This window comes from Phascolarctos cinereus, unplaced genomic scaffold, assembly GCF_003287225.1.
Source record: "Phascolarctos cinereus isolate Bilbo 61053 unplaced genomic scaffold, phaCin_HiC Scaffold_4;HRSCAF=312, whole genome shotgun sequence".
NCBI classification, from domain to species: Eukaryota; Metazoa; Chordata; class Mammalia; order Diprotodontia; family Phascolarctidae; genus Phascolarctos; species Phascolarctos cinereus.
The window spans coordinates 690,797,954-690,821,096 of record NW_027555847.1 but is presented as its reverse complement, the minus strand read 5'-3'; the positions used below and the strand labels follow the sequence as shown (position 1 = coordinate 690,821,096).

At 39.1% G+C, this 23,143-nt stretch overlaps 1 protein-coding gene across 1 annotated transcript in view; it reads left to right on the top strand.

Moving 5' to 3' along the window:
• Positions 1 to 23,143, top strand: part of GLT1D1 (glycosyltransferase 1 domain containing 1) — a 110,009-nt gene that overhangs the window by 5,266 nt on the left and 81,600 nt on the right. The window contains exons 2-3 of the mRNA XM_021004391.2: positions 13,185 to 13,333; positions 20,501 to 20,606. Of these exons, the coding sequence (XP_020860050.1) occupies positions 13,185 to 13,333; positions 20,501 to 20,606 (255 nt within the window). The remainder of the gene's footprint in view (positions 1 to 13,184; positions 13,334 to 20,500; positions 20,607 to 23,143) is intronic.

Here is a 23,143-nt window from a genome sequence, read left to right as displayed (position 1 = left end):
CCCCAATTGCCTAAAAAAAAAAAAGAAAAGAAAAAAAAAGAAGAAAGGACATTACACATGGGGAAGCTAGGTAGCGCAGTGGATAGAGCACTGGCCCTGAAGTCAGGAGGACCTGAGTTCAAATCCGGCCTCAGACCAAACACTTGACACAGCTAGTAAGCTGTGTGACCCTGGGCAAGTCACTTAACGTTGTTTGCCTCAGTTTCCTCATCTGTAAAATGAGCTGGAGAAGGAAATGGCAAACCATTCTAGTATCTCTGCCAAAAAAAAGCCAAATGAGGTCACAAAGAGTCAAACATCACTGAACAACAACAAAACTTTTGGGTAAAAGCACCAACTTTTGAAATAATCAAGACACATCGAGCAGAAGGTCACCAAAAGCTTTTGGTGGAGAATAAAGTATTAATACTCTGCATTTAAAGCACAAACCTGTCAGAAACAATTTTAGTTAATTTAACATTAATCTAAATTCAAGCACTGTTCTGCCTGAGACAGAGACAGATGTCCAAACTGGCAGAACTCCCCTTGCCCTCTGACGTGATCTTGAACACCAGTCATTTTGGGCTGTGCTATGCCCCATTAGTGAGAATAATGAATCTTCGGTAGTGGTTACATGTATTCAAATTCAAATTATGCAAAGAAGTTGTAATGTATGGAAAATGTGGTAGTTTGTTCTAGCTCAATGGAAATTTGCAGTGCAAATTTGAATAATCTCCCCATTTCAAGGGGATTCATTATGGGAACCTAACTCTTAACACTTAATAGGAATAATAATCATAATCATGACAGCCAGCATTCACATTACATTTTAAGGTTTGCAAAGCACTTGTTTCTCACAACAAAACTCTGAAATAGGGGCCATTATTATACATATTTTATAAAGTGAGGAAACTGAGACTGAAAAGTTAAGTGACTTGTCTAGGGTCACAAGACACTTAGTAAATAAATATTTGAGGGAGGATTTGAATTCAGGGCTTCTTGGCTTTATGATTAGCAGTCTAAATGCAATGCTACCTAACTGCCTCAAAATTGAACAAGGAAATCTTGAACAGAAAATTTCACAGTATAGTTACAGAATTTAGGGTTAACCTACTATTGCATTTCACCAAACGGTAATCACTTAATCTTTCAAGAAACTCCTGGAGAATCATTCTCCTGAGCAACTAGGTGGTACAGTAGTTATCAGTGTTGGTGTTGGCCCTGGGATCAAGAGGACCTGACTTCAAATCCAGTCTCAGACACTTACTAGCTGTGTGACCCTGGGCAAGTCGCATCATCCTTTTGCCTCAGTTTCCTCATCTGTAAAATGAGCTGGAGAAAGAAATGGCAAACCAATTTAGTATCTTTGCCAAGAATATCCCAAATGGGGTCTTGAAGAATCAGATACCACTCAACAACAAAAGCTCTTTGGCCTCCACTTAGAGGGCTCTCCCAGAGATAGTCACTGGTGACATAAAGTCAACAGAGGCTAACTTTCTGATCAATGCACTAATCCCTTCCTGGAAATGAGGGAAAAGGGTGCTTCCCTTAGATGAGTCATTTCTCTAATCCCTCTGAGTGGCTCAGTCAAGCCCCAACTGGCCCTGGTTTGTCCACACACTAATTACTTTAAGGGAGGAGCCCTTCCAGTCACTGATTTGGAGAATGAGGAATAGAACTAGGCTCTACAATTGATAATGACTGATAATGGATTTCTTCTTCAGATTAGTCCAAAAGCTTCAGACTAGGATCATTTTTAAATGCTTTCTGTAAGAGTGTGTGTGTGAGGGGTAAGGGAAGAGGAGGCTTTATTTCTATACTTTGAAATAAACTAGGGATTCTACAATGCACAGTCAAGGTATATTTTAACTATGATGGACAACCTAAGTAAAGGCATAGAGATGGGAAGACTGTATATGCATAAATAAATCACCAAGTCAAGTTACATCTGTAGCATTTACTAAGTGCTTACTATGGGACAGGTACTATGTTAAGTGGGCAACTAGGTGGCACAGTAGATAAGAGTGCCGGACTGGGAGTTAGGAAGACTCATCTTTCTGAGTTCAAATCTGGCCTCAGATACTTACTAGCTAATGACCCTGGGCAAGTCATTTTTCTCTGTTTGCCAGTTTCCTCATCTGTAAAATGAGCTGGAGAAGGAAATGGCAAATATTTTCCCAGAAAACTCCCAATGGGTGTCATGAAGAGTCCAACATGGCTAAATAACAATGGCTGTGCTAAGTGCTGCAGATATAAAGGCAAAAAATAAACAAAAAACACAGTACCCATCCTCAAGAAGTTCACATTCCAATGAGGGAGACAGTGTAATAGTCTGTATACACAGTATAACTGAGAAGCCATCTTAGAGAGAAGGCAGTAGCAGTGGGAGTGATGGGAGGGGAGACCTGTTTTGTGGAAGAGGTCTCTTATTCTGTCCTGTAGAGTATGTGGAGGGAGGTATTTTATAATTAGGGAATAAGGCTGAAATATTAGTTGAAACCAGTCTGTGAAGAGCTTTAAATGCCAAAGGAGTTTGTATTTGATGTATATGGAACCACTGAAGTTTATTGAGTAGAGTAGTGATATTGTTGAGGTTTAGAGTTGGGAGAGCTGGTTCAGGTGTGAAAGAATTCACTTAGACCTTCTCTGTAACTATTGGGAGCTTTATTGGCACAAAAGCAGTGGGCTGCCTCTGGAAAGAGGACTAGCACCTTACAGAGGGATACGGGTTTGTTTTATCTTACAAGATAGGTAGAGGGGTTGTCATGACACAGGATGAGGAAGACGGATGACAGAATAGGGGTCTCAGGATAAGGAAGATGGGGAATTTTATGACTCAGGGTGAGGGAGACAAGGAAGTTTTATGGTCCAGGATAGAGGAGAAGTTTTATGGTATCTCAAGATAAGGGAAAGAGACTCGGATGCCCTCAAGTTCAGGAGGGGCCTCACAAGGTGCTGGAAAAACAACCCTTAATTAAAATTTGTTTCTTTAAAAAGCTTTAAGCTTTTAGGGCACTGTAGTCTTCTGCTTCAATATGGTCAGATTTTCCTTAGGGAATATGACTGGCAGTAGAGGGAGAGTGGTTGGAAAGGGGAACCTCTCTGGATCTCAGTTTCTTCAGCTTCTAAAATAATTGAAAAATTATTGAAAAGTACTGAATTATTGAAAAATAATCAGAGCATTTCTGGAGGAGAGTTGATGGAACAAATGATACAACAATGAACAATAAGCCTTCGTGAATGAACACTAAAAGCTTTGGAGTGCATGTGCGTTTTACTTGGCTTTCTCACAAAAAGAAATGGTGACTGGTGATACCAAACTCTTGAGGAATCTAAGAGTCTGTGAGGTATTGGCTAGATTCTAAGAATCTAAGCACCTTAATGGAGACAAGATGAACCTTATGTACAGAAAGACTGTGGGAGGGATCTAGGAGTGGCCAAGTAGTTTGGGGTGACTGGAGGAGGGGTCTAAGGAAGACCTGAATGGGAGTGGCCAGTAAGCTGGTGTGAATTGGACTCTTGGGATCTGGACCATGGAGCCTAGCTAGGATTAAGTGTGGGAAATGGCTGGGGGCCATAGGGAGGGCTAGGCTAGGTTAAGGGTAACAGAATTGGGAGATTGGGTGTAGCCACAAAGAAAGGCTATTTGATGGAATTATGGCCTCAGGCAAACACCAGAGATTTGGCCATGTGAGAGAGTCCAGGATTTTTCCTTTTTGCGGTGTAGCTCCCATCCTCATCACCTCTATTTTGAAATAATTTTTCAAAACTTTTGAATCATTTCACCAGTAAATTAACATGCTTGTTTTCTCACAGTGAGCTGGATGCTTTTTTTCCCCCTACAATTTTCAATGACTTAGTAATTTGTATTTGTAGTAATTAGTAATTCCTAAAATTCATGCCCACCCACAGTGGTGTTCTGGAGTCAGCTCTAACCTGCTTACAAGAGCCAGTTGTTATGTTTTCAGTATGAGAATTCACATCTCAGAAATCTAATTTTGAAGCAGTTGCTAAAATTTTAGGCTTAATTTTTTTGTTTTGTTGATTGTCTAGACATAAAGTATTAATAACTCAGATTACATTTAAAATTGGGCATGTGTGTTTTTTTTTCTTTCCTGGGCATTTACCTGAATTCCATTTGTTGCTCATTAAACATTACTTGAGTTCAGCAGTTTATAGAAGGTTTAGGGAACAATTCAACATTATACTTCAGACCTGGTGACTGTTAGCTAATAATAATGATGATTATCATATAGTAATAATAATGATGATGATGATGATAATAACAATAATAGTAATAATAATAACAGAATCTGGATGGGATTAAGGAGTGGTTAAACAGTCTGGGGTGGGCCAGGTGCAACAGTGAAAAGAATATTAAGTAGGTGGGCCAAGAAATACAATGAAAAGATTGTAAGCTAATTAAGTGATCTAGGTGGGCTGGGGTGGGCCAGGTGCCTTGTGCTGACTAGCCAGTGATCTGGGCTACTGAAATGTATGGGAAAATTCAGGAACTGGGTTACTTTCAAAGACATGGCATTTTCCTCTTAGGGGTCTAGGTCCCATCACCCCATCAGGTTCACTTATTCGTTCAGTGAATTTTTACCCAGACCTCATGGTATACAAGCTTGTATACTGGACCCTAGTAGGGGACGTACTTAGGAGACTTGTGTTTTCATCTTTGAGGAGTCTCTCTCTTGCAATACAGATCACATAATCCATTTTCAGTTTATTAGATGAACTTCAAGATAGGCTGTGGCTGTAAAATTCAGCCTTGCTCTGGCCATCTTGGGGATGACCCCCTCTTAGTTCAGCTTGACTGCTCATCAGACCATCCATGTACAACAGCCCATCACTAGATCTGTACCTGAAGCTTCTCAGTCTTTGTTGGACCTCTCAGAATGCCTAGTTAGACTTTGTGGCTCTTCAGGACCCTTGGGATTCTGAGGTTCTGTGACTTGTAGCTGGGTCCTCTTTACCCTGTCTCTGAATATTGACCAACTTCTTGGAAATACAGTTGGAATGAAATGTGGCTGGAGTAAGTTATAGGAATGGGAAGAAGCAAACAGATCTCAGTTCCATAGGAGGAGCATAGAGTTTAGTTGTGGAAGAACAAATCTCTTGCACAAATGTGAGAGAGCATTGATTAAGCAGCTGGAGGGGCCTGGGTTCAAATTCTAGCTCTTCCAGTTACTACCTGTGTCACCTTTGGCAAAGTGGTTGTGATGCAGTTTAGGAGTTCCAGGGGTCCTGGGACCCCAAAATCACAACACGTGGGTCCTTCCCAAAAGAATTTGATGCAAGCCTTCTTTCAGCCAAAGACAAGGTTTATTAGAACATCCATCATACTGGGCAGACTCTTAAGGAGTCTGAACATTAGTAAGCTATTGGCTTATTGGTTAGATTATAAGAATCTAAGCAGTGGCTAGATTTTAGGAATCTGAACAGTGGCTAGACTATAAAAATCTAAGCAGTTTAATGGAGACAAGACGACCTTATATACAAAAAGACTGTGGGAGGGATCTAGGAGTAGCCAAGTAGTTTGGGGTGAGTGGAGGAGGAGTCTAAGTGAGATCTGAATGGGAGTCACCAGTAAATTGGAGTGAATGGGACTCCTGAGACCTGGAGACCTGGACCATGGAGCCTAGCTAGGATTAAGGGTGGGAAATGGCCAGGGACCATAGGGAGAGCTAAACTAGGTTAAGGGTAACAGAATTGGGAGATTGGGTGTAGCCACAATGAAAGGCAGATTGATAGGATTATAACCTCAGGCAAAAGCCAGAGATTTGGCCACCTGGGAAAGTCCAGGGTTTTTCCTTTCTGGGGTCCAGATCCCAACCTTATCAGTTGGACTAGATGACCCCAGAGGTTATTTCTGATCCATGAAAGTTCTGTCTATTTGAAAGTACAGCAGTGGATGATTCAGAATTAAGCTGAACCCAGGTTGTCAATTGGAGAACCATAATTAGAAAGGGATTCAGCCCTTTTGGTGATTATATAAAAGTTTAGTGTTTAGGAACCATGAAACATCCTTCCTTTTTAAGCAGTGCTGGAAGGTCTTTGTCCCCTTTAGTATTTCATACCTGACATTGAATCTGTAGAACCTGGAAAGGATTTAGAAGAAAACAAAAAAAAATTATATAAAAGATAGTTGACCAAATGCTAGGAATGAAAGGAAACAAACAATCCCTTTAAGATTCTGAAGTAAATTTCCCACAATGGAAAGAGCATTGAATTAGGAGTCATATGTATGGCCTCCATTCTGTGCTGCTAAATAACTACCTTGGGAGTTGGGAGGTGAGTGTCTCTTCATATTTCTGAGCCTCGGTGGCCTTATCTTAGAAGTGAGAGGCTGGGGTTGACCACTAGTAAGCGCCCTTCTAGCTGAAGTTTTTATAACTATGATTAAAGTGCCGGAAAGAAGTCAAAGGATTTTTAGGAGATTTTGCTGAAGGGAAGGTGAGTGCAGTGTTGGAGGACAGGGCCACCATGCTAGCAATTAGCTTTGAGAAGAAAGATCATTTGAAGGTAGGAGATTGTAATCTTTTGTTCTGCTACCCCACAGAAGACAGACTTTACTAGGTATTTTTAAAATGTGAAGCATTTTAGGTTTAACAGACCCAAAAAAGTCAATGGTCAGAAATTGTTGGAAAGAGTAGAACATAAGTGAATTAGAAGACACCCCTCCCCCCAATATTCCATTCTTTTTGGGGAGCCAAACTAGTTTCATGGTATTGTAATTCTTAATGATCTCACTATTACCAAGCATTTTGAAAGAAATTAAAGACAATAAAAAGTTGTTAGGACTTTTTATTTTGTGGGGGGTTGGGGGAAATGAAGTTTTGTCTCTATTTCCTGAGAGGATTAAAATAGCTAGACAATTACTGTGCCTTTTTTTTTTCAGGAGAAGTAGTAGCTGCATTAAATCTAAAGGGAAATGCAATCTCATTTTTCAAAAAAAATATTAAGTATTGAAAAATAATCAGCATTTTTGGAAGAGAATTGGTGGAACAAATGATACGACAATGAAGAATAAGCCTTCGTGAATGAACACTAAAAGCTTTGGGGTGCATGTGCATTTTTCTTGGCTTTCTCACAGAAAAGAAATGGTGACTGGTGATACCGGCATAGGAATACTTTGGGGAGACCGGGGAGAGAAGACTTGGGGTTGCTAAAATTGAAAAAGAAAGAAAGGCAATTTTTTATGATCAGAGAAAACAGAGTCAGCTTCAGTTTTCTTCTATATTTAGAACCAGATTCTGAGAACGACACTGGCTTCTCTTGTTGGAAATGTTGTGAAATTAATGATATGGTACACAAACAAGCTACTTGTAGGAGCGCTGGATTTGGATTTGGGGATGCCCATTTGTCTGGTTATGGCTCTGCAATTAACTCACCTTGTTTGACCTTGGGGCAATCAGTTCTTTGAGGGCTAAGGAAATACCTGTATTCATGCAAGAGACATTTATTAAGCACCTACTTTGTACTAGACACTGTGCTGGGCAATTGTGATATAAGAACAAAAACGTGGAACACTGACTCAGTGTATTCTTAGCCTCTTTGCCTTTTCTCTACTCCACCCCAACATATGGAGAGTGGCTCCTGTTGGGATTGTATTACCCAACGTCATTTAGAGCACAGCTTATCTGAAGAGCTTTGTTGTTCAGTCCTGCCAGACTCTTTGACCCCAGTTGGGGTTTTCTTGGCAGACGTACTGGAGTGGTTTGCTATTTCTGTCTCCAGCTTACTTTACAGATGAGGCAGCTGAGGAAACAGGGTGATGTGACTTGCCCAAGGTCATTGACCACTAGTAGATATCTGAGGCCAGATTTGAACTTATGAAGATGATTTTTCCTGATTGCAAGCCCAGTGCTCTATCTGCTGCATCACCTAGCAGCTTGTCTGAAGAACTAGTTAGGTAAGAAGATGGCAGCCTTTTGTTCTGCCTCTCCATAGAAAACAGACTTTAATTAGTATTTTAAAATTATGAAGCTTTTTAAGTTTAACTGACCCAAAGAAGTCAATGGTCAGAAATTGTTGGAAAGAGTAGAACATAAGAAGTAAGTTAGAAGACTACCCCTCAATATTTGTATTTCTTTGTTAAGTTTGGAAATTAGGTACTTTGCCTAATGAATTTGAGAAGTTCGTTATCTTCTAAGAATGTGTGTTTGTATATCTGTCTACCCATCTTTGTCTATTCATCTATCCATCTATCTGTCTCTCTTTTTCCATCTGTCTCTTTGTGTGTCCATCCATCCATCCATCCATCTAGCTAGCTGTGCACCTAATTCTCTGTCTATTCATCTATCCACCTACCTGTCTCTGTCTTTATCCATCTATCTCTGTCTGTCTCTGTATGTATGTATGTGTATCTTCTATCTTATCCATCCATCCATTTATCTATCTATCTATCTATCTATCTATCTATCTATCTATCTATCTGTCTGTCTGTCTGTCTGTCTGTCTGTCTGTCTGTCTGTCTGTCTATCTATCTGCATATATATTTTTCTTTCCTTCTATCTTTTCCATCCATCTGTCTGTCTATCTATCTATGCATATGTAACTATCTTTCCTTCTGTCTTTTCCATCTACCTATCTATCTATCTATCTATCTATCTATCTATCCATTTTACAGTTGAAGAAACTAAGACCCAGATAAGTTAGTGACTAGCATAGAGTCACATAGCTAGGAAGAGCTTGAAGCATGATTTGAAACCAGGCCTTCCTGCCTCTAGGTCCACATCTCTAGCCATTGTACTCTGTACATTGTATTCTGCTGCTTCTTGAATTGAATATCTAAATTATGTCTTCAGAGGTTTTCCTCCTATTGGAGGGCCATGCAATCAAGACTGTCAATACTTGAGGACAGTACAATATCCAGAATTAGGGAGCTGACAAAGCAGATACTTCAGGGGTGATTATTTGCCTCCCTGTTAGATTTTGCAGCTTTAAGCAAATTTCCTATAAATAGGAGCATCCCTTGTGAATTTCAGCATTTGTAGACCTATTTATTACTTGACAGAGTAGGGACAGAGCATCTGAACAGGGAATGAGCCACTGCTGACTACTGATCAATCAGAAATTAAAGACCAGTCATGTCCAACATTATCAGGCAATAGGGAAATGAAATTAGAATCATGAAAGCCTTTCTCTTGCATAGGTATCATGATAAAAAAGTTGTTGCTAATATCTTCTTAAGAGGAATAAAATGTTTGACCCTGTGATTTCTTTGGAAAAGAGAACTCCCAGGTGAGAAAAGCATTTCCAGCAATGCAAGTCAGTACCTTCTCGGAAACTTGTTAACTTAGAGTTATCTGGAAAACAGAGGTGAAACGACTCTGCCAGGGTTGTATAGCCAACATGGGTCAGAGGTGGTTCTTGAACTCAGGTCTTCCCAGTCACTTCTCTATCCATTATGCCAGACTGTCTCTCTGTTTGATAAGTGCAGGTTAATGAATCAGGATCTGTTAGCCTCTGAGTGTTATTTTAATATTTAAATGAATATCCTATGTATCTTCCCATCATATTCTTTCTTCTCTGCTATACTTGCCACATTTAAACTCGCTATGACCCTTCCTTACTGCCTTAACTATTTAACTTCCTGTTTGGAGAGAGAAAGAGAAAAGAGAGAAGAGGAATGGTGACAGAGACAGGCAGAGAGAGAGAAGAGAGAGAGAGAGAGAGAGAGAGAGAGAGAGAGAGAGAGAGAGAGAGAGAAATGGATAGATGGACAGATAAAGCATTGATGAAGCACTTCCTATGTGCCAGACACTATGCTAAGCACTGGGGATACAAATGTATGCAAGCAAGATAGTCCCTGCCTGCAAGGAGCTGACATTTCAACAGGAAGAAGACAACACATGAAGGAGAGCTTGAAGGGAAAGGGCACATATGAATGAGGAGGAGGACATGAAGTCTGGAAAGTAAGTCCAGAGAATCATGGCTGGGTCCCCACCAGAAATAGTATTTGGGGCAGATATTCACCAATTAGGAGAATGGAGCAGAAGGAATACTTGCCAGCATGTTGGAAAATAGGATAGGAAATAGAACAAGAGAAATGGTGACCAGAGGAACAAAGTTTGAATAGGATAACCCTCACAATTTTCCTGTAAAAAGAGAATGGTGTTGGGGCAGCTAGGTGGTACAGTGGTTAGAGCACTGGCCCTGGAGTCAGGAGGACCTGAGTTCAAATCTGTCCTCACACACGTAATACTCACTAGCTGTGTGACTCTGGGCAAGTCACTTAAGGCCAATTGCCTCACCAAAAAAAAAAACAAATAACAAAAAATGGTGGCACATGTTTTAAGGTACCTATTTATACTTGAGAAAGCTATTGAAAAAAATATACTTTTCTGTTTCAAATAAACGTTTTTCATTTCTTGATCTCTTGCTTTGTTTTTTAAAAAAATAAGTTTTGTTGATGGATTTTGTTTTTTCACGCCACCATAATCTCCTTCTGTGTCTCACTCCCCCTCTCCTTCCCAGAGCCAGCCTATGTAACAAATGGTATGGTTAAGACCAGAAAGAAAGAAAGAAAGAAAAAAAGAACAGGGAGAATCAGCATAACTGATTAAGACATTGAAAAAGTCTGAAAAGATATGCGATGTGAAACACTTGTGGACTTGCTGGGCAGTGGCTTCTCATAGCTCTTCTTTCAAGTCATACTTGTTTTTTAATTTGCAACATTCGCTTTTGATTTTTATACATGTTCTTTCCATTTACACTCTTGTAGTTATTGTGTCCATTGTTATCTTGGCTTTACTTGCTTTACTCTCTAGCAGTTCATGTAGATTTTTCACATTCATAATTTCTGACGGCACAGTAATATTCCATTACTTTCATATGTCACAATTTGTTTAGCCATTTTTCAATTGATGGGCATCTACTTTGTTTTCAATTCTTTGCTATCATAAAAAGTTCTTTTATCTGTTCATTAGCCTCCTTGGGGATATAAACCTAGTAATGGATCAAAGGATATGGACAATTTAGTCACTTTATTTGCATAATTCCAAATTGATTTACAAAATGGTTATACTGATTGACACTTCCATCAACAATGTACTAGCGTGCCTGTCTTCCCACAACCCTTCCTATATTGATTATTTCCATCTTTTGTCATCATTGCCAATTTGCAGAGTGTGAAGTGAAACCAGGCTTGTTTTGATTTCCGTTTCTCTTACTATCTTGCTTCATTCTTAGTCCTTCTTCTAGCACGTTCTTTAGAGTTGTGTTTCTAGAGCCTGGACCTAGGAATATGATGGAATTTAGAAGAGAGTCATGTATGATATGATGATGACAGGGCATCTATTTTACTTCAATTCAGTGCTTCATGTAGTGAATGCTTACTGTGGTCAGTCCAGTGCTAAGTGAATAGTGGCAGAGAAACAGGAGAAATGGACCCTGCTTTCAGGTAACTTACCATTTCTTTGAGAATCAAGACATAATTCCCATGGCAAGATAGACAAGAACATTTGATTAAATTCTTTAGGGAACAATGTCTTGGAATTCTATAGTAATTCAGAGAAGGCAAAGATCAATATAAGCTAGAAGAGTAGGAAAAAAAAACTTATGGAGTAAGTTGAGCTTTGAAGAGTAGCTGGGGGGCAGCTAGGCAGTTTAAGCTCTGGCCCTGGAGTCAGGAGGACCTGAGTTCAAGTCCGGCCTCAGACACATAATACTTCCTAGCTATGTGACTCTAGGCAAGTCACTTAACCCCAATTGCCTCACTAAAAAAAATAAAAGTAGCTAGGAGGTAGCTAAGTTGAGAGGAGGGAGAATTTATTTCATGTAGTAGGAAGAACATGGACAAAAGCCTGGAGATAGATAGTCAAAAAACTGGACTTTGAGTAGAGGCCTCCTATCACAGAATTGTAGGATGGATAGGTAGGTAAGGTGAGATTATGGACTTGGAATGCCATTTTGGAGAGTTAAAATTTAATTCTGAAAGTTTTGGGTAGGAGATTAACAAGATCAGAATTGTGCATTGGGACAATTCATTGGCAACGTTGTGTAGAATAGATTGGTAGAGGGTAGGGGAATGGGATAGGGTGACACAGAAGGGAGACCAGACATAGAAGACTATTAATAGCAACGCAAACAGTTATTATCATTAATATTAATTATTATGATAATAATATAAGCAATAGTAATATAAGCACAAAGGCTTGAACTAGGGCAGTAGCAGTGGGAATAAAACCATTTATAGTCATCCCTTCCCCATTGCAACTTTCCCCATCATGGTTTCAAATTATCGTGGGCTGGCATAAGTAAGTAAATGGGAATTTTGTGGAAGCTGCAGATGAACACAGAAAAAGTTTAGAAACTTAGAAATGCATAAAATATATGTATAGTATTGTATAACAACATATTTTATGTTTTAAAACCATAATAATTCCAACTTCTTCTCTAGTATGGGGAGGCCAAAAATTTTTAAGCCAATTTTCCAGATCTTGGGGACCCCATGCCTCTAATCCCTGCTCCGTGGAAGGGGTAACTATAGAACATTTCTAAGGAAGAATGACTGACTGTGAGAGTAAAGGAGAGTGCAGTCCAGATCACCCCAAGGACCAATGGAAGGGCTATTAACAGAAGGGTGATAAAGGAATTAGTTTGAGTCGGGGAAGATGAAGACTTCATTTTTGGTGATACGGACTTTGAGGTACAATCAGATGGGAAGATATTCCTAAGGTGGAGCAGGTAGGACAAAGGTCAGATCTAGAGATTTAGATTTGGGAATGATCAGCACAGAGGTGACAACTGCAACCATAAAAATTAATGAGCTCTCCAAAGGAAGAGCATGCAGAGAGAAAGAGTTAAAGAGCGAGAGGGAGTCAACAAAGTAGACAGGAAACATATGTGTCAAGTGCCATGATGACAAATGGCGGAGTGTTGTGTGGCCACTAAACTGTAGGGAGCTGGTGCTGTGCTCTGTCATCCTTGGGCCCTGGGGAAGGGGGAGCAAAGACACAGCCACAGACATTAAATAGCCTAGGGGTGGGGGTAAAATGGCATTTGCGATAGCCATTTGGCTTTTCCCGGGGAGAACATCTATTTTAGGCCAGATTGCCCAAAAAGGTCAGCTTAGGAACCAAGAATTATTAAGGAAAATCTATTTTGATTAAAGTATTAATCATAACAGCTAGTCTATAGCATATTAATGTTTATTTTCTGCCTCTTTTTCTTTTCTGGGCATTTTCTTGTCGAAGGAATCATCTAGAAGCTGTAGGTCACACATGTATTCTGAAAGATGCCCTTGACTTTGAAAGCTCCACTGCAGTAGCCAGCCTAATTGGCATTGAGAAGTTTGAGGCAGCCCTGGCCCTTCATCTCTATAGAGGAGGCAGACTTTTGCAAGGTAACTTTTTTATGTTTAATAGTAAGAACCTTGAGAAACCAACAGCAGCCAACACGCACCCAGTGACAAATGAAGCATTGGTGTTAAACATGCATCCAAATGGAATTATTTCATTTATCCAGGTCCACAAGTGGGTTTTGGGGGACAACACATTATTCTTTCTAATAAATATGTTTTTTTGTTTTTTTTGTTTTTTGCCTTTGAGGGGGAGGGTTATTGGACAAAAGACATGGGTAGGAGGAATAGCAGCCTTCTAATAAATAATATGCTCAAAGATAATGCCGAAGCACTTCACCTACAAATTTACAGAACTTTTTATTTAAGATTAAATTTACAGAACTTTTTATTATAAGATCAAAACTCCAAACAAAGGCAGATAACCAAATAAACATGCAAAATACGGAGAAGAATTGCAGTGTTTTTAAAAGGAATTACTTCTGCTATATTGAGAGAATTCTACAGAATGCTTTCAATAGATGTGCTGTTTCCAAGGCCAGTTGTGGCAAACAAGGCTAAAAAAGACAGCAGCCAAAGAGAAATAGAAGATGAGAAGCTTTTTGTTTTTTAAACATTTTTATTTTTTGTGCTTAACAACGACTTGCTTTTTTTTATACCTGAAAGAACTAAAACTGGGTGGTTGTCATTTGTTAGTGAAATTCCAGGAGACAGCCTGTCATTTTTATCAACGGCATTCAGCACAGTAGGCCTAAATTTTTGTGGGCAAAACATGTCTAGTCTCTAAAATTTCATGCATCATTTGGTAATGAGAACTTCATACATTTGCTTCCTCTGTATTTTAACGTTTTTTCTTTGGTCTGTCTTGGTCATTGGCTTGTTTCTATTTTGAGAGGACTTGAAATATACAGAGCCAAATTCTAATAGGCACAGGGGATAGTGTGCTGGGCATGGAGTCAGGAATACCTGGGTTCAGATCTAGCCTCAGACACTTATTAGCTGTATGGCCCTGGACAAGTCACTTCACCTCAGCTTGCCTCAGTTTCCTCAACTATAACATGGGGATAATGATAATTGTGAAGCACTTAATGCAGTGCCTGGCACATTATTGTTTTATGTTGAGTCATGTCTGACTCACGTGACCCCATGGGGTTTTCTTGGCAAAAACACTGGAGTGGTTTGCCATTTCCTTCTCCAGTGTGTCCCCTTTTTACAGATGAAGAACTGAGGCAAACAGTGGTTAAGTAACTTGTCCAAGGTCACACAGCTAAATGTCTGAAGCTGGTTTTTTAACTCATCTTCCTGACTCTAGACCCAGTGCACTTGGTCTCTTCTTTTCTCTTCCAATACCAAGTTCTCCTGATTCAGCCCTTCTATCACTGGGTTTCTGTAAATAAGGAAAATAACAATAAAAAGAGCTCCACTTTATCTAGCACTTCATAATTTACAAAGCCACCCTAATGAAGTGGCATCACCCCAGTTTTACAGAAGAGGAGACAGGCTTAAGGAGATGATCTCTGACTTTAAGGCTAGTGCACATTCTTTTAGTTATAATTAGTTAATTTATTTTTATTTTTCAACATTCACTTCCATAAGATTTTGAGTTTTAAAATCTCCCCCTTCTACTCCCCACCCACCCTTCCAAGACAGTGTACTATCTGATATAGGCTCTGCATATACATTCATGTTAAGCATATTTTTGCATTAGTCATGATGTAAGGAACAATTAGAACTAATGGGGGGAACCACAAGAATGAAGCAATAAACAAAACAATAAAGGAAAAGGAGAACAAAGAGTATGCTTCCATCTGCATTCAGACTCCATATTTCTTTCTCTGGGTGTGGATAGCAGTTTCCATCGAGAGTCTTTTGGAGTTGTCTTAGATTCTTGCATTGCTGGGGAGAGCCAAGTCTATCAAAGTCAGTCATCCCATAGTGTGGCTGTTACTGTGTACAATGTTCTCCTGGTTCTGCTCATTTCACTCTGCATCAGTTCATGTAAGTCTTTCCAAGTTTTGTTGAAGTCTACCTGTTCATCATTTCTTATAGCGCAATAGTATTCCATTACATTCATATATGATAACTTGTTCAGCCATTCCCCAATTGATGGGCATCCCCTCAATTTCCAATTCTTTGCCACCACAAAAAGAGCTGCTAAAAATATTTTTGTAGATGTGGGTCCTTTTCCTGTTTTTATGATCTCTTTGGGATATAGACCTAGAAGTGGTATTGCTGGGTCAAAGGGTATGCACAGTTTTATAGCCTTTTGGGCGTAGTTCCAAATTGTTTTCTAAAATGGTTGGATCATTTTACAACTTCACCAACAATGTATTAGTGTTCCAGTTTTCCCACATCTTCTCCAACATTTATCATTGTCCTGTTTTGTCATATTAGGCAATCTGGGTTGTGATGTGGTACCTCACAGTCATTTTGATTTGCATTTCTCTAATCAATAGTGATTTAGAACATTTTTTCAAATGACTATAGATAGCTTTAGTTTCTTCCTCTGAAAAACTGCCTGTTCATATCCTTTGACCATTTATCATTTGGGGAATGACTTGTATTCTTATAAATTTGACTCAGTTCTCTAGATATTTTAGAAATGAGGCCATTATCAGAGACCTTGGTTGTAAAAATTCTTTCCCACTTTTCTGCTTCCCTCTTAATCTTGGATGCATGGGCTTTATTTTTGCAAAACCTTTTTCAATTTAATGTAATTAAAATTGTCCATTTTTATTTTCATAATGTTCTCTATCTCTTGTCTGGTCATAAATTCTTCCCTTCTCCATGGATCTGAAAGGTAAACTATTCTTTGCTCTTCCAGTTGGCTTATAGTATCAGTCTTCATATCTAAATAGTGTACCCATTTTGATTTTATCCTGGTATAGTTAGTGCACATTCTAAACCTGAATCCCTCACCCCTTTCCCAAAGTGGCCAGTGTAAAGCCTAACCTAATTTCTCACTCTACAGAAATGCTTTCAAAAGAATATTATTGGAACACATGTCTATCAGATACAGTGACTAAAGCAAATGAGATAACCTTTGTGACTTTGAGCAAACTATTTCCTATCCCTGAGCCTCAGTTTCCTCATATGTAAAATTGGGAGTTTTGATTTGGTGACCTGTAAGGTACCTTCCAGCCTGAAATGCTTGATCTTATGCTTTTATAAGAAGTCACTAATTGGAAAATCTCATGAGAGCTGTTGGTCCCCATTAGTCCTATTGGCTTTTTGTCCACGCCAACCTTTTTCTCTATGGTGGATACATCTCTATACATCTCTCTATATATCTCTATACATATCTATATATCTATATCTATTTATTTTGCTTATGGTAAGCTAGGTGGGACATGGGCTAATGGAAACACCAGGAGTCAAAAGATTTGGGTTTGGCTCCTGGCCCCATCACTTTAATTGTCTTGTAATGCTGGACAAGTCATTTCCCCCTTCTAAGGTTCTTTCCAGTATCTATAAAATGGTGATGTCAGTCTCTGCAGTACCTGATGAGAGCTTTTGTGAAAGAGAGCTTTGTGAACCTTAAAGTCCAATATAAATGGAACCTACTATTATCCTTTTTATGTGTGAACTTTATTTGATGAGGAAACTAGGGTTCTGAGGGAGAGTAAATGATTCTCCCAGTCATGTGATTAGTGACGGAGCAGTACACGAATGATCTTTTCTGTTTTGTTACACCACCTCTGTTTATTTAATAAAGCACTAGAGATCCTCTGTGTGTGTGTGTGTGTGTGTGTGTGTGTGTGTGTGTGTGTGTGCGTGTGCACACGCGCTAATACACAGTTAGCAGTGGCAGAGCTAGGATGCAATTCCAGATCTCTTGGCTCATGTAGTCATGTTCTTTCCAGTAGACCAAGCCCCAATAAACTCATACGTAATTATGAGTCAGTCAATCAATAAACATTTATTATATATCTACTATATGCTGACCTCTGATCTGAAATATCCAGCTGCCTTTCAAACTTCTCAAACTGTATGTCTAGTAAACTGACATCTTAAATTCAACACGTTCAAAAGTGACCTTGTTATGTTTACCCCCAGTCTTCACCTCTTCTAGACTTCTCTATTACTGTCAAAGGCACTACCCTCCTCCCAGTCCTCCGGGCTTGAAACCCAGGTGTCATCCTCCACTCCTCATTCTCCCACACACCATCCCTGGCCCCATCCTATCAGTTGCTGAAGCCTGTAAACTTTGCTTTCTACTTTCATAACATCTCTCATATATGCCCCTTCTCTCCTAACACCACGGCCACCCTGACCAACACCTGGCCACACCAGGCTCATGCCTGGACTGTTGCAAGGCTGCTGGATGGTCTGCCTGCCCCAAGTCTGTCCCCGCTTCAGTCCAAACAAAACTATATTTTGCATGTATATGATTGTTTACAAATTGCGCCCCTCCCCTCCCCCTGCATTATAATGTAAGCTCCTTGAGGGCAGGACCCTGTTTTTGCCTTTCTTTTCTGGTGAACAGGAAGCATTTAATAGATGCTTATTGATGATAATGGTGATGATGTGGAGGTGAAGATGGAATGCTTCCCAGGCAAGGAGGACAGCCATGCAAAAGCATAAGAGAGATGGAGCACCATGTGTGAGGAATAGCAAGAAGATGTGTTTGGCTGAACCACTGAGTATGTGCAAGGTTATTATATAATGTAATAGATAATATAATATAAGGCTGGGAACATAGATTGAAGCAGTTGTGAAGGCCTTTAAATGCCAAACAGGAGTTTGTATTTGATTTTAAAGCTCACAGAAGCCACTGGAGTTTATTGAGTAAGTGAGTATTTGAAAATTGAACTGGAGTGGGGAGAGACTTGAGGCAGGGCGGCCAGCTAGGAGTCTACTGCAGTATCCCAGGCAAGAGGTGATGGAAGCTTGAACTAAGAGGAACAACAAAACAAAATATGGCAATCTGTAGTTTCTAAATATACAAGTATATTCTCAGAGACAAATATAAACATTTAAAAATAAAACAAATATAAGAAGCCTGGAATAGATTAAAGGCAGCTATGACAATATATGTATGTTTAACTGCTCTCCCCCTCCCCCACCCCACACATACATAGAAGCCTGGGTCTCTAGTGTATGTTCACATGCACACACACATACACACACACACATATATATTTGGCTGGGCAGGAACCACAGCATGGGGACTTCTTTAGAAATTATTTCTCACTCCTCTTGCTTATTTTAAAATTTATACTGTAAGGTCATAGATTTTGAGCTAGATGGAAAAGCTCTTAAAGTGCATTCAGTCCAGTTCTCTCACTCGAAAGGTGAATTACCTCAGGCTCAGGGAGATGGGTAGTAAGGAACAAAGGTAGGATTCGAACCCAGGCTCTCTATATGGAAAGTCAGTTCTTTTCCCAGAAAATCCCACACTGTAGTAGTGACAGAACTGTCCAGGAGACTCCTTGATCCATTTTTTTTTAACTAACAGTCAAATTGAAGAGATAGTTTAAAATCTCAGGAAATAGCCCTCCTGCCCTCAGATTTATATGCCCAAAGAAAAACATTTACATTTAGGTTTGACTTGTCACAAAGCTCTTGTAACCAGTGAAAGAGTTTTGGACTGAATGATGCATTTTGTTGGTCTAACACACACACACACACACACACACACACACATGCACAGTATACTAAAACTATGCTATTATGAGTCTGGCGTCTAACATTTTTTGATTTGAGCATTAATAAGGGCTTTCACTGTGACATTCATATTTGCAGACTAAGCCATGATGCTCACAGTCTTAATACAGGCAGGCCCCATCCTGGCCATTGAATATGTTCCAAAAATTCCTTTGTATGTTGGTTATTAGAACTCAGGGTGCATTTTCCCCCACATATTGTGTGTGGATGTTGGTGTGTCCATAGTCATGCAACAGGTGTAGTATGGCATAGATGGGGAAATGCATTCCAAGTTCTAGGTACCCTGCCTTCTTTATGATGTCTTTATGAAGTACTTTGTATAATAATCCTTATCTGAATACATGTTATACCACCCACCTCCAATTAGAATGAGAATTCTTTGAGGGGCAGGGCTTCTTTGCTTTTTGTCTCTTATCTCCAGAAGTTGTCAGTGCCTTGCACATAATAGACACATGATAAATGTTGTTTGGATTGACTTAAATTTGGTTAGCACACACTGATATTATCTCCATGGTGGTTGGGTATGATTGAAAGGATGGTCTACTTCATACATCTTGTGGGTTATAGTTTTCTTTGGGCTGGCCTGGGAACCTAACATCTATTTATAACCTTGTTTCTATGACAAGTTGCATTTTTAAGTTCTTGTTAGGATAACAAGTATTTTCCCTAGTTGAATCTTTGGAGAAGCTTTGGAAAGACTGGATGGGACTTGGAAGCAGATCCTTCTGGTCAACAATAAATACTCATATTCAGAGAAGGCACCTTTCTAATTAAAAACAAAACAAAAAAATGCAACAAATTAAACAAGAAAAGGCTAGGATAGACTGAAGGCTTCTTACAACTTCAAGACTTTGAATGGACTTTGACTAAAAAGGCCCTGGAGTGTCACATTGGGATAATGTTTGTGTAGATATCAAAGGGCCTTCATCATTGTTTAGATTTTGATAGCTTAGAATGAGTGTAAATAACAATTGTTTTCTGTTCTGGCCAGAAACTCTGAGGGTCTTCCCTTCCCAGATTGATGTTTTTTTGATGGTAAATTAAACCATCTTTTGTCTCAACTCTTACCCAACCTTCAGTCTTTCAGTGAGAGTGGCCTCAGACAAACTGAGACCTAGGAAAGTCCTTGATTTAGAAAGGCCAAAGTCTCACACTGCATGGCCAGTTGTCTTGACCTGTGTCTTGCCAGTGGAGTTCGATGACTGTGGAGGAGAGAGTAGAGTGATACTTTGCGCCACTGTGCCCTACTCATATGCAGTTCATTTGCAAGTCAAGGCATCACCATTATGATGTCATTGGTCCTCTTTGAGAAGGAAGGATGAACAACAACTTATAGTCTTCAAGGGAAAAGAGCTACAGTCAGTCTTGGCTGTCCAGTTCTGTGATTCAGATGTATAGGGAGTGGTACCTTTTTTAGCTACTAAAGAAAAGGTGGCTTTGGATGATACAGTGGGAAATTCCTATACTACTTGGGAAGCATCATTTTTAAATGTCTTTTCTTTTTTTGGCAATGGTTTACTATTTAAAATTACTATTACTTTGCAGGTCAAAGAATACCTTTTGGAATCATCTTTGGAGGAACAGATATAAATGAAGATATTGACCATGAAGAAAAGAAGCAGATAATGGGGATTGTTCTAGAAGAAGCCAGGTAATTTTTAGAAAATCAGTTGTGGGGGTAGTTGGTGTAGTGGAGAGAGTGCTGGGCTGAGTGCAGGTATACTTGGGTTCAAATCCTCCCTCTGATACTTAATTAGTTCTATCACACTGGCTTAATCAGTTCTCCTTTCTTTCCTTGTTTCCTCATCTTAAAAATAGGAATCATAGTAACTCTATAAAATGTCCAATAGCATTATTATAATGATTGAATAAGATAATGTGTCTAAAGTACTTTATAGACCTAGCAATAGAATTGTACGCTATTGTTATTCCAATATCTTGCACATGATAGGAACTTAATAAGTTGTTAAATTGAATTAGGCTGTATCAACACAAACAAGCCAGCTTGAATGAATTTATTAAAATAAAACAGGTATACAAACAATTGTATTTAGTCATATTGACTAGATGCCTTATAACTCATTAGAATTTTCCCCTACTGTTTGTTTTGGCATTTTGTAGAAATAGCCCATAAGCAGTTTGATTTCTGGGGATACTTCTTTACCTAGAAAAGTTACCTTTACCATCAATGACTATTTATTGAACTCAAATGGGATGTATTTATTCATGCTACTTTTTGGATCATGGAGAATATATGATTCCTGCCCTGCCCTCTGGGAGTTAACAGTAGGAAACAGTTATTTTCCTATATTTTGGTTATTTTATTCATCACATTATACCACCTCTCCCCTACCCCCACTCCCCCACACCAAACCACATCATCTCTCTGATTCCCATGCATCTAGATCTCTAGGTCCTCTAAAACATTTTAGGTAGAGTCTGGCAGCAATATTTCCCGGCTTTGGCTTAGGCCTCTTCCCCACCTGTCACTGGTCCACCTCTCCAGCAGACACAGAAACAGGAGTGAGAGGTGTGTCACTAATCAGGACTTATGACAAGATGGGGACTTGATAGCCTGATGGAAATGTGGACCATCCTGATCTCCAAATCATTCACTTTTAGTTTGAAGTGCATCCGAATTCCTATTGTACCTTGTACAAAAAGAATAAAAAACAGTTTAGGATCACAGATTAGAGGTGATGGGACCTTAATCCTATAAATCTAGTTCAGTCTTCTAATTTTACTGGTAAAAATACGCAGAGATTAAGTGACTTGCTCAGGGTCACAGAGACAGTAAGTCACAGAGCAAGAATTTAAATCTAGGACTTGGGACTCCCAAGCCAGTGGTCTTTCTAATATTCGTTGTTGCCTTCCTGTGTTATGGTAGATGTCAGTCTTGTCCCCTAAAACTAGTGTTGTTAAATGTACCACTGGCTTTAAATTTCCAATTCCTTGGAAATATTTTTCAAGGAGTTAGCTAAGATTGGGCATTTAAAAAATCTTTGCAAAGTTGTTTTGCAACTCTGTAGGCGTCAGAGACATTTTAGGATAATTAATTTACAAATTGAAAGATACTTTATTATCATAGTTCTGCTCTTATACTTGAAAATAATTAGCTTTCTATCATTCATAATGTATGATCTCATAGAGAAAAAGTCATTCTGTTCCCTAGAAGCAGTATTGAATGAGTTCCTCCTGTAGTATTATCACTAGTATTATTCATTGCATAGTTATTAAAACAAACATTGATTTTTTCCCTCTGTATTGATTGCAGGCTGGTGTGTAGGAACATTGCCTGAATCATAGATTACTTGTCCAGCACGATATTCCACAAAATTCTATAAAAACAAAATATTGAACTGTGTCTAGCTTTATAATGAGTGCTTTATTTTTAATCAAATTCCCTTAAATGGTAGCTGTTTTCCTATAAGGTGTATTTTCTCTTTTTGTAGCATTTGGTGAACTTCAGAACAAGTGATTTTCGCTTGTTTAGATGAAGTGTTGTGAGCATAATGGCAAAAACTGGGCAGTGCAGAGACATGTGAAGATTACAGTGAGAGAGAGAGACAGAGAAAGAGAATCAGAGGCAGAGAGAGATTGCAAGGGCACCTATTTGCTCAACAGCCCAGCAAAAATAACAACAGAAATGCCCCAAAGAAACGTATTTGTTCTAAATTCTCAAAAAAAAATTAAAGCTCTCTAAAAATATCACAAACTAGTCCCTTTCTTCTCCCTCCCTTGCCCCCTCCTAAAAAAAATTGACATAAAAAATTATAAAGTAAGAGAAGCAAGGGGGAAACTACCAGGATGAAGACATATCCTTCTTTATTTTTTTTTTTTGGCACTATGTGGTATAGTAGAAAGAATAAGGATTAGGAGTCAGAAGTTATAGGTTTGAATCCAGCTTTGCTACTCCCTCTCTGATCTTGGATGACTGTACTTCTCTGGGCACGTGTTTATATACTTAAAATCTCAAAGGATTCTTTCCTGCCCTAAGATGCTAGGACTATTAGAATGATTCTAGAATTAGAGTCACAAATAATGCAAGAAATGATATTATGTTCAAAGAGGTAACATGCATGTTTAAGGAAAAAACAAAAACCCAAATCAGAAATTTTGAGATGCCAAAATGGAAATAGTGTAGAGAGTTTGTAAATATCAATGAATGTCACTAAGGGCAGAATTAAT